At 39.2% G+C, this 18,808-nt stretch overlaps 1 protein-coding gene across 5 annotated transcripts in view; it reads right to left on the reverse strand.

The window, feature by feature from the left end:
• Nucleotides 1-18,808, reverse strand: part of DACH1 (dachshund family transcription factor 1) — a 374,062-nt gene that overhangs the window by 122,784 nt on the left and 232,470 nt on the right. For 3 of the 5 annotated variants that reach the window (XM_057424081.1, XM_057424080.1, XM_057424082.1), the window contains exons 4-5: nt 9,457-9,612; nt 8,713-8,885 (exon numbers count right to left, since the gene is read on the reverse strand). In XM_057424081.1, the coding sequence (XP_057280064.1) occupies nt 8,713-8,885; nt 9,457-9,612 (329 nt within the window). The remainder of the gene's footprint in view (nt 1-8,712; nt 8,886-9,456; nt 9,613-18,808) is intronic. The other 2 variants (XM_057424085.1, XM_057424083.1) reach the window with 1 other exon arrangement.

Here is an 18,808-nt window from a genome sequence, read left to right on the forward strand (position 1 = left end):
AGGCTTAGGATGTAATTTTACTCAATGCATGAAGACACTCATCAAACAATTTTACAGTAACATCTGATATACTGATAATCCTAGAAGTTTTCTCAAGTTGATAGTACAGGAAAATTCTACTTCATTGATAATAGCGGCAAAGCAGAAGGATTTTCTCTCCAGGATGTCAAACTGTACTTTCAAGATGCTTCCTACTGGACTGCGTGCCAGAAAATTTTGAGAAATATTTTATACAAAAAAATATATTTGTATATATTTTATACAAAAAATGTTATAATTTCTGTAAGTTATCAGTAAACTCTCCTACACTGAAGTATCTTCTGATGGCCAGTATCTTTTGGTATTAGAAGTCTTCACTAAATATAAGGCTGCTCACACCAAAGTTACAGAAAACTTAAGCTGAAATTTCTGGAGTCCCTTTGCTGCCCAACTCCTCCATGGAATGAACTTGCCCATTTTCCTCTTTCAGTCTGTTTCCTTTCAGGTCCATTCTCTGAACTTGCTCACCAACACAAACATTGAAATGTAGTCTGGTCTGTCATTTCTGTATGGCACTATAATATTTATTCTTTTTGTCTATTAACTGGATGTTTTGGCAACAATTATAGGTGAAATTATAGGTGAATTATGGGAACGATAAATCCCATCAATAGAAACACACATTGCCAATGAAAAATGAAAAAGTGAATGAATGCTAAAATAAAAATTCTTGTCAGAATAGAACTATAAACTGAGTTAAAAAATAAAAAAGATCTGTCAGTAGCTACCTTGGTTAAATAAATTAATAGTTAATTTTGGTCTTATGCCAATATTTATCCTTGCATGGAGTTTACCACCTGCTTTGGGCTGCGTTCCCAAGCAGCCTGACTCCAGGAAGCCCAGGGCCTGGAGTGTCAGGGGCCCACTGCCCGCCTTGCACCGTCCGTGGGCTGCAGCCTTCGTCACAAGGCTTGAACTCTCTCAGTTCAAATTTCAGCTAATAGATAAGAGAAATATATATACACACATATATAAACAACTTGATAAACAAGTATAATGCAAGCAGCGCTGTGATATATTTAGAGAATTAGCAACATTTAGCCTCACAGATTTAATATGCAGTGGAAAACTACTGCGTCACTGGTCGCGTTTTCAGCTGGAGGTATTGGCTTCTTCTGCTTTACTCTTAATACTTCCTGTAAGTATTAATAGTATTATATGGATAAGGTGTAACTTTTTATTCTGGCACGCTGCTCTAACATTTTACAAAGTTGTTATTAATATGAGGTATGTCCTTCATATTTTCGTATTATCTTTCTGCTGTGTGAAAAAAGTGATGTAGTGAGACTGCTAACAAGATGAGCCTTTGAAACCATGGGCAGGTGATGAAAGCCACCTCATGTCTGAAGCATCCCCAGGTCACAGCTGTCACACTCACTGAAATTCATTGCTGTCACAATCTGCTGTCCCTGCTTGTTGTTGTTCTCCTCTTATTCATCGAACTCATATATCTAAACATTCTATTACAGAAAGACATCTAATGTTCATGTCATATTTGAAAGGGCACAACACTCTTCTGAAATATAATTCCAAAGATTTTAGAGCTCACAGTTCACTGTCAAATCTAAGATGTTGCTTTGTAAGGCTTCCCTTGTAATTTTTTCTTTGTCTCATCCCCTGAACACAGCAGGATAAAATGTTTGGTTAGTACATGATCTCAGCTTTATTCCAACTTCTTATCATGAAGAAATGAAATATTGCCCGGTAATAGAAAAGCATTTGAAGCTTTGTAAGTTTAAAGATAACAGCACTGTGAACTCGGTGAATTGGAAGGAAATGTCAGCAAGCCATCTACTGTGGCACTGTTCACAAAGGCAATTCTATTCAATGAGCCAGATTATTTATAATATGAAGATTCAGATTTTCTAAGACTTAATTTTGAGTTTTGTTACTTAATTAGATAAGGTTACTACTGATTTAATTTTCAAAGTAGGTATTTCTCAGATGTCTAATTTCAAGCAGAGTTTAAACTTGTAAAGATCTTGTACTCTAATTTCAAATCTACACTATAATTTCACTATGAACTCCTAGATGAGTGATTCACAGACTTTTCAAATCAACTTGTGGAAACATTATCACTGAGGAAAAACATGTCAGTAAAATTAGGGTTAAAAAAAGGAGCCATAAGATAAAGTAAAACAAAACCAAAAAGTCTAAAAATGGAGAAGTAAAATATAGGAAGAATTGATTCTAATAAAAAATGGTTTTGTGAAAGATAGCAACTGCGCTATTTATCCATTCCTGTAAAAATAAAGAAAAAAGGTTTGACCTTCTCACTTACATCTATTCTCTAAGATATTTATTCTGATTGTGATATAAGTTACTATTCATAAACTTTATAATGTCAGTGCAAGATTCAAAAAGCATGCTGATTAGAGTTTCCTACTCAACTACTCACTACATGTAATTCAAAAGACACTAAAACCACAGCCTCTGACTACACCTAGTGAAGAACAGGTAAATTGTCAGTGACATTATGTCTATGGCCATTGGACTAAATTTCCCTTGACAATGAACTCATGCTTTTATGTTCCTGGGGTTTATATTTCAATCCTGTTCAGTACTGACCCACTCTAAAGAAAGGTGTGTTGCCTACCAGAGGCTCAGATCAGGGATGTTGCAGAGAGGCTGCCTTGTCTAATAAGTCCCACTGACTATTACCCACTTCTAGTCATCCATGTGGGTGCTAGGGATATAGACAGCAGTAGCCTGGAGAACATAAAGAAGGACTACAGAACCCTGGGAGAGCTGGTTAGGGGCTCTGGAGTTCAGATAGTCTTTTCATCAATTCTCCAGGATACAGGGGAGGATCTTAAAAAGGCTAGGAGGATTGGCCAGGTTAATAAATGGTTAAAAGGGTGGTGCCATAGTCAGGGGTTTGGGTATCTAGAACATGGGACTCAGTTTGGGAGGCCAGGTCTAGTGGGGGCTGCTAGAGCTGGTGGTGTTTTGGTAGGAGGCTTGCCCAGGTCAAGGAGGCTTTAAACTAGAAGTGTTGGGGGAGGGGGGCAATCATTCCATCCCAACACACCCAGTCAGTTGCCAGCAGCTACAATAAATGCTCAGAGCAATGTAGAGATATCCCAGCTGCTCCAGCCAATGAGCCGGCTTCATTTGGAGCTCAGCTCAGATGCCTCTATACAAATGCCCATAGCATGGGGAACAAACAAGAGGAATTAGAGATGTGTGCACACCTATGGGGGTATGATATAATAGGCATCACAGAAACATGGTGGGATGGCTCCTGTGACTGGAGTGTTGGAATGGAAGGTTACAGGCTCTTTAGAAAAGACAGGCCTGGCAGGCGGGGAGGGGGAGTTGCCCTTTATGTTAGGGGTAGGCTGGAGAGTATGGAACTCTGGGGACAGGTGAGCAGTCCACAGAGAGTCTGTGGGTCAGGGTTAAATGGAGAACAGTGATGGGAGACATTACTGTGGAGATCTGTTACAGACTGTTTGATCAAGACGACTCTGTGGATGAAGTATTCAATAGACAGATAGTAAAAGCCTAATATTCACAGGCTCTTGTCCTCATGGGGGACTTCAACCACCCTGTTATCTGTTGGATCCATGGTACGGCCCCGCACAAGCAATCCAGGAGGTTCCTCAATTCTGTGGAAGACAACTTCCTCCTGCAAGTTACAGAGAAGTCAACAAGGAGAGGTGACATGCTTGACCTCATGCTCACCAACAGGGAAGGGCTCGCTGGAAATGTGACGCTCCAGGGCAGCCTTGGATGCATCAATCATGAGATGGTCAAATTTGAGATCCTCAGGACAGTGAGAAGAGCGTGCAGCAAGCTCACTGCCCTGGACTTCAAGAGAGCAGACTTTGGCCTCTTCAGGAACCTGCTTAGTGAGGTTCCATGGGATACAGCCCTAGAGGACAGGGGCTGTTGGTTGATATTCAAGGACCACCTACTGCAAGCTCAGGAGTGGTGCATCCCAACTAGAAGGAAGTGCAGCAGGAGGGCCAGGAGACCTCCTTGGATGGATAAGGAGATGCTGAGGAAAATTTGAAGGAAAGAAGAGGCTTATAAAAGGTGGAAGCAAGGACAGGCAGCCTGGCAAGAATACAGGGATGTTGTTCGGGAATCTAAGAATCAGGTTAGGAAAGCTAAGGCTCAGTTAGAATTAAACTCGGCTAGGGACGTTAAAGATATCAGGAAGGGATTCTATAGGTACATTGCAAATAAAAGACAGACTAGGGACAATGTGGGCCCTCTCTGGATGCTATTAGGAGAACTGGCTACTCTGGATCTGGAGAAGGCTGAGGTTCTTAATGACTTCTTTACCTCACTCTTCACTGGAAAATGCTCTGACCACACCATCCAAGTCTTGGAAAGCAGATGCAGGGAGTGTGAGAATGAAGACCTTGCACCCACTGTAGGAGAGGATAAGGTTCGAGACCATCTTAAGAACCTGAACATGCACAAGTCCATAGGTCCTGATGAAATCCACCCACGGGTCATAGAATCATGGAACCATGGAATAGTTGGGATAGGAAAGGACCTTAAGATCACCTAGTTCCAACCCCCCTGCCATGGGAAGGGACACCTCACACTAAACCATCTCACCCAAGGCTCTGGCCAACCTGGCCTTGAACACCACCAGCGATGGAGCATTCACAGCTCCCCTGGGCAACCCATTCCAGTGCCTCACCACCCTTACAGTAAAGAACTTCTTCCTTATATCCAATCTAAACTTCCCCTGTTGAAGTTTAAACCTGCTCTCCCTTGTCCTATCACTATAGTCCCTAATCTTGGAGCAGATTCTCCTGGAAGGCATGCTAAAGCACATGAAAAACAACAAGATGCTTGGTGACAGCCAGCATGGCTTCACTAAGGGGAAGTCCTGCCTGACCAATTTGGTGGCCTTCTATGATGGGGTTAGAGAGCTGATGGAGAGGGGTAGAGCAGTTGATGTCATCTACCTGGACTTGTGCAAAGCGTTTGAAACTGTCCTGCATGACATCCTTGTCTCTAAATTGGAGAGACATCAATATGATGGATGGACCACTCGGTGGATAAAGAACTGTCTGGATGGCTGCACACAAACAGTTGTGATCAATGGCTCAATGTCCGGCTGGAGACCAGTAACGAGTGGTGTCCCTCAGGGATCGGTGTTGGGACTGGTCTTGTTCAACATCTTTGTCAGTGACATGGACAGGGGGATTGAGTGTGCCCTCAGCAAGTTTGCCAATGACACCAAGCTGTGTGGTTCGGTTGATACGCTGGAGGGAAGGAATGCCATCCAGAGGGACCTTGACATGCTTGTGAGGTGGGCTGATGCCAACCTCATGAAGTTTAACCATGATAATTGCAATGCCCTACACCTGGATGGGAGCAATCCCGGGCACAGCTGCAGGTTGGGCAGAGAAGAGATTCAGAGCAGCCCTATGGAGAAGGGCTTGGGGGTGTTGGTTGATGAGAAAATGAACATGAGCCGGCAGTGTGCACTTGCAGCCCAGAAAGCCAACCGTATCCTGGGCTGCATCAAAAGGAGCGTGACCAGCAGGTCGAAGGAGGTGATCCTGCCCCTCTACTCTGCTCTTGTGAGACCTCACCTGGAGTACTGTGTGCAGTTCTGGTGTCCTCAACATAAAAAGGACATGGAACTGTGGCAGGGGGGTTGGAACTAGATGATCTTAAGGTCCTTTCCAACCCTAACTGTTCTATGATTCTATGATTAAAAAACAGGAGCATAATTACTTGGCCATGCTCTCTCTATCCACATGGCCATATTCATCTACCACAGACAAAACGGATGACATTAATCTAGACATGTGTTGTACTGTAAAGTGGCTGAAGGAAAGAGTAGGAAAGTCCTGTAAGTTCCTTAGCTTATGGTATTATTGAAATAACTGTGTGCCATGAGATCTCACAATCAGAAGTGAGTTTTGGATTACAATATTAACACTTGTGTTTATGCATTTACCTGCCATGGAAATGTATTCTGGGCAATATCTCACAGACCTTGACTGAAGAAGTCACAGCAGCACTTATGTAGGGTTTCCATGAGCTTCTACCTAAATGTCCCAAAATTCCAACTTAACCATGCAAACTTCAAAAAATGTGTATTTCACCCTTGGGTGAGCACACTTTTTTATATAGAACTTAAGACTAATTTGGTCATTTAAAACCATTTCATTTTAAATCTACATCTTTTTCACTTGGTTATCTTCAAACCAGATGGGAACACAAAACCTGTGTTTTTAAACAACTTGCACAAGATGTTATATCAGGAGTTGTGCCAAAGTTGGCATCTGCAATGAAGATTCAATTAGCATGAATACAAGATAGTTGAATTTTCAGAAATGGCACAGATAAATAATTTTATTATTCTAGATTATTAATACAAACAAATGCTTAACTAAGGATGTTTTGGGGGAAAAAAAAAAATCCAGTTACAAAGTACTGCCAAATTATTTCAAACAGAAAACCAAAATTGCTAGGTACTTTCAAAATCTTCACCGAGATTATAATGAAACTATCATTCCAATTAGATGGGCTATAAGAATGAGCTTGCTAAGAAGTTAAGGAACTCTTGGATACAGGAAGTTTTCTGATATGGCACTGCTTATGGTTAAAATAACATACAGTTATATGGTGACAGAGTCTCCCTTTTAGAGTCCAATACTTTTAAATGTACTAGACAGGTTTAACTCAATGAGACAGAAGTACTTCTCAGTTAAGTGCTTCCTGCATCCAGTAACAGTCTTACAGTGGAGTGAGATCTGTAAACACACCAGGACCTGCTTTCCACAAAAGGAAACCTTTTTTACATAGCCTAGATCTATGTTGTACTTGAAATGTACCTGATTTTGGTAACCAGAGACAAAGATGAGGGGTCACATTGGTGTATGCTCCCATAGACTTATTTAAATGTAGGCCAAAGTAATTTAGGCAACTTTAATAGATAGAACTAGCTTGTAAATCAACTTTACAAGCTAAAACTCAGCCTGTCAAAGTTCAAAAACAGAAGGCTACTGATGCTTTGAAGGTCAAATTTTGTACTCTTATATACGAAATCAAACAGCTCACAGAAAATGAGAGAAGGGAAAACAGTATCAAAAAAACAGTGAAAACAAAGTTTTGTTGCCACAGTAATTCATACTTGTTGGGTGTCATTTAGCATGTGCTCCATCCTGATCTTCATTGTTTAGATAACTTTTTAATATCAGTGGTCGCTGTTCCAATTAAGAAAATAAATTTAGAATTAAACAGAGCACCATGTATGCTCCAGAGAACTTGAGCATAATGTAACTCCTGCTACATATTGATCAAGAGAAAATAGAAAAAATAAAAGTGCCCAAATCACCATGTAATTGAACAGTAAACAGCAGAATGTTTATAGTCCCAAGATACGAGAAAGTTGGTCGTAAGGGTGGAATCAAGTTTTGCTGACATAGCACCTAAAGGAAGAATTCTCAAATCAATGTCTTAGCTCCTTATGTCATCAAATGTGAGAAAGGGATGCCACTGAAGGCCTCCAGAGAAGATCTTACGTTTGAAAGTGCAGGTACTTAAGTCATCAGACCATATTCTTCTAGGTCAACAGCATTATAGATTTGCTGACGTTTAACTGAATACTTATTTATGATTCTGAGCTTGTTAGGTTAAAGAGGACAGGAACACAAGCATACTGAATGTCTTAATAAAGTCAGACCTCTTCACTCTGGTTAAAACATTATGAACTTCAAAACTTTCGCAACTATTGATTTGAAGGTCCAAGAGATTTTAAGTTTACACTTTTGTTTTGTCAGTGGAATCACATTAACGGACAGATTTCTAATGTAGACCTAAAATATCAACAACCTTGCCTTTGCATGTCTATTTCTAACATATGAATGTTAACTAAAAGCACAAAAGTTTGTGTACTTTCTGTATGTCATTTATTAGAACTTAAGAAGGATAGCAGGTAAAAATGCAGGTATCTATCTGAATAAATGTCAAATCAAATTATAAATATTCAGTGCTAGGGAATCTTAAAGGAAATGCCTTTAAAATGAAAATGGAACATCTTCAATCAGAAGACTTCATGTCTCTGCTAAATAAATACCTCTTTAACCAGATTGATTTAGTTACAGTTAAGCAAACAAAACTTAATGGGTGGACTATTTCAGATGTTAAGATACTTTTGAGATATTTCTACAGTACTGCAGTTCTGGTCTATAGACTACTGGGTCTATTCTGTGCAACTTCATTCCATTCTGTTCTATGATTTAGCAATTCAGGCTTTGCAGAAGTAAAATATCAAGCCTCTCAGCCTTCTTCAGATAATTTGCAGCATTTCAGTTCAAATGCTTAGATTTAAAAGTTGGAAAAAGAGCCTCTTCTAATTTAAGAAAGGAGTAATTTGGTATCTTGAGGAACATTGCCATTAGATCACAGACTATGAAATACAAGAAATCAGAGAGTTGTGTATTCTATATGAAAATGCTTCAGCTTAAACACTGTTTTAATACTGATTTATAGAGTGAAAGGAGAACTGAGAAGATAACACTGGCCAACAGCAGCCTCCTGTGTTCTCAGAGCTACAACAGTTGGGTTTCTTGTATAGTGACTTTATGACTTACCTTATAGCATTTGACAGCTATCCATCTTTATAATACTTAACAGTTTTAAGTGTGCTAGAATTTTGTGTGTTTGTTTTGGGTTTTTTAATGCAGTTACCTTAATAACAGATGTCTCAACTCTGGATGGAGGACTCTGCACTTGTGCTGCTGCTGCCATGTTGGCAATGGTACTAAGGTGATTCATCTGGCTCATTGCCATTGTGACGGACGCTGGAGGTAGGCTCACGGGAATTAACGGGTGGGGCATCATCATAAAAGGAAGTTCCAATCCTGATGGGAGAAAAAAAAAAAGGAAAATAGGTTTATGCATTTTTTTTTTAAAATCATCTTTTTTTCTCCTGATGGACGATAACTCAAATGATGGGTGACAAGATGGTTCACACTGTGGGACAAAGCAGCTTTATGCCAGTTCTCTTACAGAATATGCATGGGCAAATCACTAACAATGGTGGGAGGGTTTCTAGCTACAAGGATAGGCTATTAGACATCTTTGTTTGTATCACTGTAATGTATGATAACATTGCTAAGCAATGGCCTTTTATTTTTTGGTGGTTTTTTTTTTTGTATCTGCTGCAAGGTGCCTTAGCAATGCATATTATGCCAAGGTGCCTTAGCAATGCATATTATGCCAGTGATGCACAGGTTAGCAGTTATTTTAAGTATAAATTTTATTGCATATGTATTTGTTCTTTATTGTCTCCACTTCCCCTGCCTAATACTTCAAAAGAAGTATTCCTATTCCCCACATCTTTGTTTTTTCGCAGCCTATTTATATGAACACAAAATAAAGACAGGAATTGGAAAACTGCTGATGTTAGTGCTGAAAGATGTCAACCCGTACCATTTGGCAGAAGGTGGTTCTGTTGAAGAGGGTTGAGAGGATGGCTAACTGGAACATTATGTTGTCCAGGCAAGTTGGGGTGGTTAACAGAGGCCTGTGATCCTTGGGTGGGGGGAGACTGAAGTTTTTCTTTATCCCAAGAACCATCACTGCTGCCTGTGGGGAATGAATATATATTATTTGGACATAGGAAGACTCCAAATTTTCAATTTCTGAATTTGGAAGCAAGGTCAGAAATCTAACCTTTTTGGCAAGGGGCAATTTTATTTTTTTTTCCTTCGTCTTTTAATATGTGGGTTGTGAGAAGGACTTTTGGTTTCCTTTTTTTTTCCATTTTTGCCATTCTTAGCAAGCAAAACTATATATGGCATTTGTTTTATACATATGGGAATACTTTTACCTGAAAAAAATGTTTAAAAAAATAATACTGCCTGTTATGCCAATTAAAATTCAAACTTCAGTCATATTTCTTCTTGCAATTGTGAATAAATAAACATTATAGGAAGTAACTAAAATTTTAATTTCTTGAAAAAAAAATTAATTCCTTTTCCATACAGAGCACAATTTCACCCTCCTGACTTTGAAAGTTTTTACTATTTTCATGGGAATTTCCCTTCAGAAGGACTTTAGGGTAACCTCAATCAAGACCTATTTAACCTATACTCAATTTCCACTGGCATTAGGGATTACAGCAAAATGCATGTTTCTGAATGTTTTTCTACATACATCTTGTTACTGAATGAACAACAAGGCCTGAAAAATAAGACCGGTATCACCTCCTCCTTACTTCAGTAGAAAGAGGAGTAGCACATCAGTCTTGACATTTTTTTAACATCCTTTTTATAGGGTTACAAAAGCACAAAAGTTGGTAGAATTCCAATTTAATTTCTCTGGATCTATTAAAAACCTGATTGTAAAAGCTGTACAACAGAGTTTATAATGAAAAATACTCCATTATTGCCATGATTTTCTTTCCCTAGTTACTTCATGAAGACAGTTAAGGCTCAATATAAATTCTAACTCATTAGCTCAATACTGTCTCAATCCCAGTGTAAATTGTTCAGAAGTAGGTAATGAAAATTCAATGCAAACTCTCCCACAATCAAACAAACCAATTTTATGAAACAATGAAAAGAATCAATTATAGGAGATACTTTTATTATTTTACATGAAATTGTCACAACCTTTATGCAGTGTACATAGTTAAGCTGGTTAATACATGATTTGAATCTCATCACCTCTGATAAGGGATCATGTTTTCCTGCATTTTGAGAACTTGGAGACTCTCAAAAAAACACTGAACTACTTTCAAATACATACGTAATTGAAAGAGCTAGATCTCAGCTGGAAAACCTTGGTTTTTTCGTTCTAATTTTCTTTTCTCTAATTTTCTGCTTTTTGCCACTGTGACATATACATTTCACTTCTTTTGAATATTCTTGCATTAAATAATATGACTCTGGAAATCAGGGTTAAACAAAAAAGTAAGTTAATCTCACTCAATTTTAGCCAAAATACAGATTCAATACAGACAGATAGGCAGTTTCAAATGGTTATTCATACCATCTTAAGGCATGTATCCATAAAATAATAAGACAGGTTTTCTGGCACCTAGGGTTTCATTAAAAAACAATGACAGAAAATCACTAAATCTTAGAATCATGTATATTGGAAAATGCCTTTAAAATCATCAAGTCCAATCGTTAAGTCCACCACTAAACCATGTCCCTAAGCACCACATTAACCCATCTTTTAAATACCTCCAAGGATAGGGATTCAGCCACTTCCCTGGGCAGCCTGTTCCAATGCCTGTCAAGAATTTCAGGGAACAATTTTTTCCCAGTATCCAGTCTAAACCTCCCCTGATGAAACTTGAGGCCATTTCCTCTTGTTCTAGTGCTTGTTACTTGAGAGAAGAGACTGACATCCACCTAGCTACAATCACCTTTCAGATAGTTGTAGATATCAGTAAGGTCTCCCCTAAGCCTCCTTTTCTCCAGGCTAAATAACCCCAGTTCTCTCAGCTGCTCCTCATGAGACTTTTGCTCTAGGTTCATCACCAGCTTCACTGCCCTTCTTTGGACACACTCCAGCACCTCACTGTCTTTCTTGTAGTGAGGGGGCCAAACATGAACACAGTATTTGAGGTGTGGCCAGTATCAAATATAGGCAGACAATCACTTCCCTAGTCTTCCTGGCCACACTAATTCTGATACAAGCCAGGACACCACCAACCTTCTTTCCACACTGCTGGATTCTATTGAACTGGCTGTTGACCAACACCCCAGGTCCTTTTCCACTGAGCAGCTTTCCAGCCGCTCTTCCCAAGCCTGCCAGCATTGTTGTAACCCAAGTGCAGATTCTGAAACTGAGCCCTACTGAACCTCATACAACTATCCTCAACCCACTGAACCAGCCTGTCCAGATCCCTCTGTAGAGCTTTCTTATCCTTAAGCAGATCAACCTGGTGTTGTCTGCAAACTTACAGAGGGTGCACTTGATCCCCTCATCCAGATCATTCATAAAGGTATTAAACAGAACTGGCCCCAGTACTGAGCCCTGGGGAACACCATTTGTGACTGGCCACCAACTGGATTTAACTCCATTCACCACCACTCTCTGGGCTCATCCAGCCAGTTTTTCACCCAGTAAATAGTACACCCATCCCAGCCATGAGCTGCCAGTTTCTCCAGGAAAACGCTGCAGGGAATGGTGTCAAAGGCTTTACTGAAGTCTATATAGACAGCATCCACAACCTTTACCTCATCCATTAAGTGGATCACCTTGTCATAGAAGGATATCAGGTTAATGCAGCAGGACCTGCTTTCATAAGCCCATACTGACTTGTCCTGATTATCTGGTTTTCCTGTACATGCCATAAGATGGCACTCAAGATGACCTGCTCCCTAACCTTCCCTGGCACTGAGGTCAGGCTGACAAACCTGGAGTTTGCCAGATCCTCCTGGCCTTTCTTCTGGATGGGCATCAAATTTGCTAACCTCCAGTCAACTGGGACAACCCTGATTAGCCAAAATTACTGATAAATGATTGAAAGTGACTCAGTGAGAACTTCCACCAGCTCCTTCAGTACCCTTGGATAGATTCCATCCAGCCCCACAGGCTTGTGTGTGTCTAAGTGTTGTAGAAAGTCACTGACTATTTCCCCTTGGATTATGGGGGCTTTTTTCTGCTCCCCATCCCTGTCTTCCAGCTCAGTGGGCTGGGTACCCCAAGAACTACTGGTCTGGTCTTACTATTAAAGACTGAGGCAAAGAAGGCATTAAGCACCTCAGCCTTTTCCTCATCCTTTGTCACTATGTTTCCCCCACATTCAATAAAGGATGGAGACTCTCGTTAGCCCTCCTTTTGTTGCTAATACATTTATAGAAACATTTCTGTTGTCTTTTATGGCAGTAGCTGGATTAAGCTCTAGCTGGGCTTTGACCCTTCTAATTTTCTCCCTGTATAAACTCACATCATTCTTGTAGTTCTGTGAGTTACCTGACCCTTCTTCCAAAGGTCATACTCTTCCTTTTTTACTGAGTTTCAGCCAAAGCTCTCTGTTCTATCCTGCCAGCCTGTCTTTCAGCACATAGGGACAGCCTGCTGCTCCTGTGCCTTTAAGATTTCTTTCTTTAATTTCCAGCCTTCCTGGACTCCTTTGTCCTTCAGGACTGCCTCCCAAGGGACTCTGTCAACCAAGCTCCTAAACAGGACAAATTCCACCCTCCAGAAGTACAAAGCAGCAGTTCTGCTGACCACCTCCAGCTTTGTTATTTCTCCAAGGATAAAAAACTCTATCATTTCACTATTGCTATGCCCAAGACAGCCCCCAACCATCACATCACCCATAAATCCTCTGTAAACAACAGGTCTTTCCCTAGTTGGCTCCCTCAGCAGCTGTCAGGACATTATCTTTCACACACACCAGGAACCTTCTAGACTGTTTTCTCTCTGCTGTATTGTATTTCCAGCAGACATCTGGTAAGTCTCCTCTGAGAACAAGGACTAGTGCATGTGAGAGTTCTCCCAGATGCTTACAGAGTATTTCCTCTGCCTCTTCATCCTGGTTAGGTAGCCTATAACCACCTTTTTGGGGGGAGAATCCCTAATTCCTGCATGACCATTCTCAGGCTCTAGCATGGTTTCTAACACATTGATGCCTTGTGCCTTTGCTGCCACATGGGTCACTGTCCCCCACCTCCATTGAGACAGCAGACTGAAAGACCTTACTAGCATACTGTCCCTCAAGGATTGGCATGACACTCCCAGGCTTACCTCTAGTGAGCCTGGCTTTATCCCTTTCAAATCTAGTTTAAAGCTCTTCCAGTGAGCCTTGCTAACTCCTGTGCAAAGATCCTTTTCCCTCTTTGAGACTCCTGTCTCATATATATGTACATCATATATAAATATAGGAATACATAGAATACATATACAGTAGCAACTATACAAATATTTGTTAATATAAGTGAGGATGATGCTTGCATTTTATATGCTCTTGAATTCCCAGTAATAAGATATTTTCCCTATTTATTAGCAAGATCATCTACAGTACAGTTAATTTCATGTTACATGTTGGTGTTCGATATGGAGATAAGAGTCAATTCTGCTGTGACCCTTCCTAACCCGGTCACAGAAATTTGCACAGTCAGTCACAGATTGCCAATTATGGCACTGCTTATGTGGCTCCAGAATTAGAGCTTTTCTAAATCAGGACCCCTTTCTACCTCAAAATTACAGTGTCTATTATTTTACAGTGATGTTGAACCTAATAATAAATTGGAAGAGAGAACACAAGCTTTAGAAAACAAAGTATTGTGGCTAGCATTTAGTCAGTGACAGATTCTTTACTACTTGTAGTCTGGCATTGTCTGTCAAGATTTGTTTACAAGGAAAATGATTCATAGACAATCCAATCCATAATATTAGAAACCACTTTCAAACTACAGGCTGTTGCACTCCTGAACACTTTAAGTGGACAGACACAGATACAAATAGTCTTGGCCATTTGCTGTGTTTTTCTTATGTTAGTTAAGCAGAACAATTTTCCTCCTAGAGGAAACAGTTATTTTCATTAATGTCAAAGTGAAAGAAGTGTTATTCCTTAGACACTCTTCACCGGCTGCACAACGAAGTGCAAGCTACCAGTTCTGTCACTTTTTACATTTGATTTTGATTTAATGTGTACAGTGGTTTCAAAGAGTATTAAAAATCTGTTGCCTTCTTCCTCTTCACTTGTTGCCCTGCTGGAGGCTTATGCTTTTCCAGTTTCCATCAGTGGTTGTCAAGTCTTTGTAATAGGATTAAAAGCTTGGACACCTGATATCCCTGGGTGCTGCAGTTCACCCTCATAAAAGCTGTTTGCTTTAAATTGAGAGAAAATCAGGTTTTAGTGGCATAATTAATTAAATTATGCAAAGTGTTCCAGATTCAGCATAACACTTTCTGAAGCAGCAATTGGAAGCTCTACATTGCATTCAAACTGCATTTCAATTGACACTGTAGTAGGCTGACCATACAGTAGCATTTTCAAGGCTTTCAAGCACAAGAGATCCAATTTTGAAATGCAAATGCTTCATGTTGACTGCTCAAATCCCATACATGTGCACTTGAATAGGCAATTTGGTACCTAACTATGTATTTCATGTGTGATACTGCTAATATGACCACTCAAGAATTGGAATAGAAGTTCCAAATGTAAGTACACATGCTTAAAACCTGGCTCACATTGTCTCACGTTTACTCACCATGGACAACCTGATGGAACAAAAATGATAATACATTTTCATTATTTAAAAGGTGGATTATAGAATTCAGAGTTTTCCCCATCACCAACATTTCAGCACACGTTTTCCATAATGTGAGTTACCCTCTCCCATAATCAGCGGTTACACAATAAACCATTATTTCTACACTCAAGTGGGTCTGTAAAAGCCTGATGCCTGGATTATTTGTATTCATTAGTAGCACAATTAGGTAACTAAGGATGGTAATAATAAATTAAAACCAATTCTGGACTGGAAGGTAATGCAGCCAAGAAAAGGAAAATGAGGCAGAAAACTAGACTGTACAATGTCAGCTTCACAAACAAACTCTGATCTGAACATACCAGATTCATTTTCACATCGTATCTCATCTTTGCTTACTCCTTTTCCTCTCTTATTCCATCCCCACTAGGATCCACTTAGCCTAAATTTTGGTTCCTACAATGTGAGCTGAGTAGTTTAGCTCTTGTGACAGTCAACAGGGATCCAGCCAACAGTTTCTGGAGAACTATTGAGCCCACTCTGTGTGAGATACAGACCTGTCTTTGGCCAGCTGCATATGAATCTGTTGGTTCCAGGGACTACAGTGATGCCACCTGAGATGGCTAAAATAATTTGAGACATGTCTTATAGGGTCGGTGAGTACAACACAGCACCTGCAGAAGACCCCATGCCTATCTATCTAGAGATGTAGATCAGGCAGAATAATTGAGGGTATCTAAGACAGCAGCATTATCTATGTCTAGGCCACTAAGCCAAACCTTTCCTGATTACAGGTAGGTTTTAGACATTAAAATTAGACTATTTGCGGGCCCTCAGGTCTTCCCCTTCTTTTCCTGTAGAAAACGTGGATATTTTATGGCAACCCAGAGAACATTTCCAGCCTGTCCTTAGGCAAGCAAATCCCAGCCCTGGATGAGAGATCGTTTCAGGCAGGTTTCAGGTACTATTATACAGACAAGCAGTCTGTATGCCAAAAACACAAAAGAGAGGCTGAGTTTCTATTAACAACTCAAACCTCTACTTTTCTTTCTCCATTCCTTTCCCTTCCCCCTTTCTCTTTTCCCTTCCTTTACTTCTCTCTTTCTCTCTCTCTCTTCTACTGATCTTCTTTCAGTCCCCTACTCTAGCTGTTATCTTCTGAGCTTGCTGAGACACTTTGTATCTCAGCAACAATTACGAAACAAAGCATCAGTATCAGCTGCGTTGGCTTATTTTTCTGAACTGGACTATTCACTATCTAGGCTATTTATGTCCACTGGAAAATATGCATAATCAGTGTTCTAAAAAGTGGTAATCTTAGTATCCTGATAGGAAACCTCTTCATAAAACTGTCCAAATCAAATCCTGCTGCTTTAGACTTTCAATTACTACAAATTTGTGATTCCGTTTTTGTATAATTCAGTCTTCTAAAATCAGCTGTATGTGCAATATATGTGCAATATATGAATGTTGTGAAATTTATATTATAAAGGACAGACATCTACAGCTAAAGGTGCTTTTGTAAGACCTCTATGCTACTGCTACATCATTAAAAGTGAAAAAAAATTTGCCGTATGTAAACAGCACCTGTCTCAACCTATTGGGTCTTAAAAAAAAAAAAAAAGTATTACTACCTCTTCTGATATCACAAAGTGATCAGGAAAGCAAGTACTATGACGGAGGGAAAATAATGTTTCCCAAGACTCCTCTGGAACACTGTGTATGCTGCTCTAGATAAGGATTCTTCTTCCCTCACCCCCCAAAAAAAGCAAAATCAAAAAAAAGCAAAAAAAAAAAAAAAAACAGAAAATTCACAACCCCCCCAAAGCCAGCAAAACAAAACAAATTAAACCCAACCCAAAAACAAAAACCAAAAACAAAACTGAAAACTTACCTTCTGGTTATATAGTCACATTTATTCTATTAAAGATGCCATGAGCAATGTGGCCTGACAATTGAAAGTTTTTATAATTTTCTCTAACACAGTGGGGTTGATAAGTCTGGTATTTGTATTTCTGCTATTATCATGATAGAGCAGCAAATTCGGGGAGGGGAAGAAAAACTATTTTTTGATAAACATTTTCCCACAGAAATATATAAAGAAGCCAAGAGAACCTTCTGAAATCACCTATGGTTTCTTCCTTGCAGACAACAGTAGTAATCTGAAAAACATGTTTTAGCCTTAATCATGTCGACTGTTTCATTCAGTGTCTCAATTTTATTGCATAGTTTTTTTCTTGGAAATGGCAGATAAATGACAACTGCACTTTGCACTGTAAACCAGATTTGTACCCACTTTACTCACTCCTTCCACATTTATCTTCTGATAAACAAAAAACTGCAGTACAAACTGTTAATTTCGGGAAAATATCGATGGAATTCTACATACTGAATATCAGACTATATGCTTAATCACAAATCAGAAAATACTGAATTTATATCAACTAATGAGTGAAAGTATTTTTTTTTAATAGTGACAATGGATCTCATGGAATATATGTTTTGTATTTTATACTAATCCTTCATTATGCCACCAAAAAGATTAACACAGGAAAATCTTTTTAAAAATGAAATTTGATGAATAATGAAACTCTCCAAGAGATATGAAAGCGCAGCAACTCAGTTACAGGCCATATGACATTTACCTAAAAATAGATTTCCCTTTCGTATCCTTTCACAAATACCTAACATGTCCTCTTTTCATAGATAGTATATAGTTTATTTTTACAGTTATATGCTGTTCTAAGACTTCAATTTTGATATGCAGAAATAAATTTTGACATAAAAAAATAAAAAAATTAGATGCAGTTGTACACACTGTACTCCGGAAAATGGGAACTGGACAACATTTACTGGGCAAGTGTGTCAACTTTAGAGCAGAGAGCTAGAATTACAGCTAGTCCCTTGGTGTAGAGACTTTAGAATATGAAGACTAATGAACTATCTGAAGACAACCAAAATCAGCAGAAAACTACATTTTTAATCTTTCAACATGATGAACACCACAAACTATTTAGTGCACATCTTGATTACATTTGTATGTGCTTATTTACAAAAATGTCCAATTTAATAGATAATTATATTACTGTATATTCTCATTGCATGCAACTGTGTATGTGACTATTTTCTGTATGCTTAAGGAACAGGTGAGATGGAATACGCCTGGATGAGTAGCACATAACTTCATGTTTAGAACATTTTCTGGGAAATATGTATTTAAGTTGTTTTAGCGTAAGATCCCCTGTTGCTTCAGTTTATACAGAAAGCAGCTATCATTCAATTTTTTGTTCTGTATAATCAGTATAACAGGCTCAGTTTAACAGGCTTTATTTTTAGTACAGTGGAAACTAAACCAGACAGATCAGAAAGCTGCACAAGAAGAAAGATGAAGGTTTGAGCGTCTGTGATTCAAGCCTATGGAAAACTGCCTAAGCTTTGCAGGAAATATGTATTTAGATGGAAGTTTGTGCTTACCATCTACACTAGTCTGATGTAGACCATGAACGTAGACAATTCTGCATGCTTTCTGACCCTTGCTACCTCTAGTCTGAGTTTTACAGCACCTAATTCTATATTAACAATGCTTATAACAAAAAAGCAAACAT

The sequence above is a fragment of the Pezoporus wallicus genome, unplaced genomic scaffold (genome assembly GCF_028554395.1).
Source record: "Pezoporus wallicus isolate ANWC-B61680 ecotype Strahan unplaced genomic scaffold, APGP_CSIRO_Pwel_v1 contig_16, whole genome shotgun sequence".
Taxonomy (NCBI): Eukaryota; Metazoa; Chordata; class Aves; order Psittaciformes; family Psittacidae; genus Pezoporus; species Pezoporus wallicus.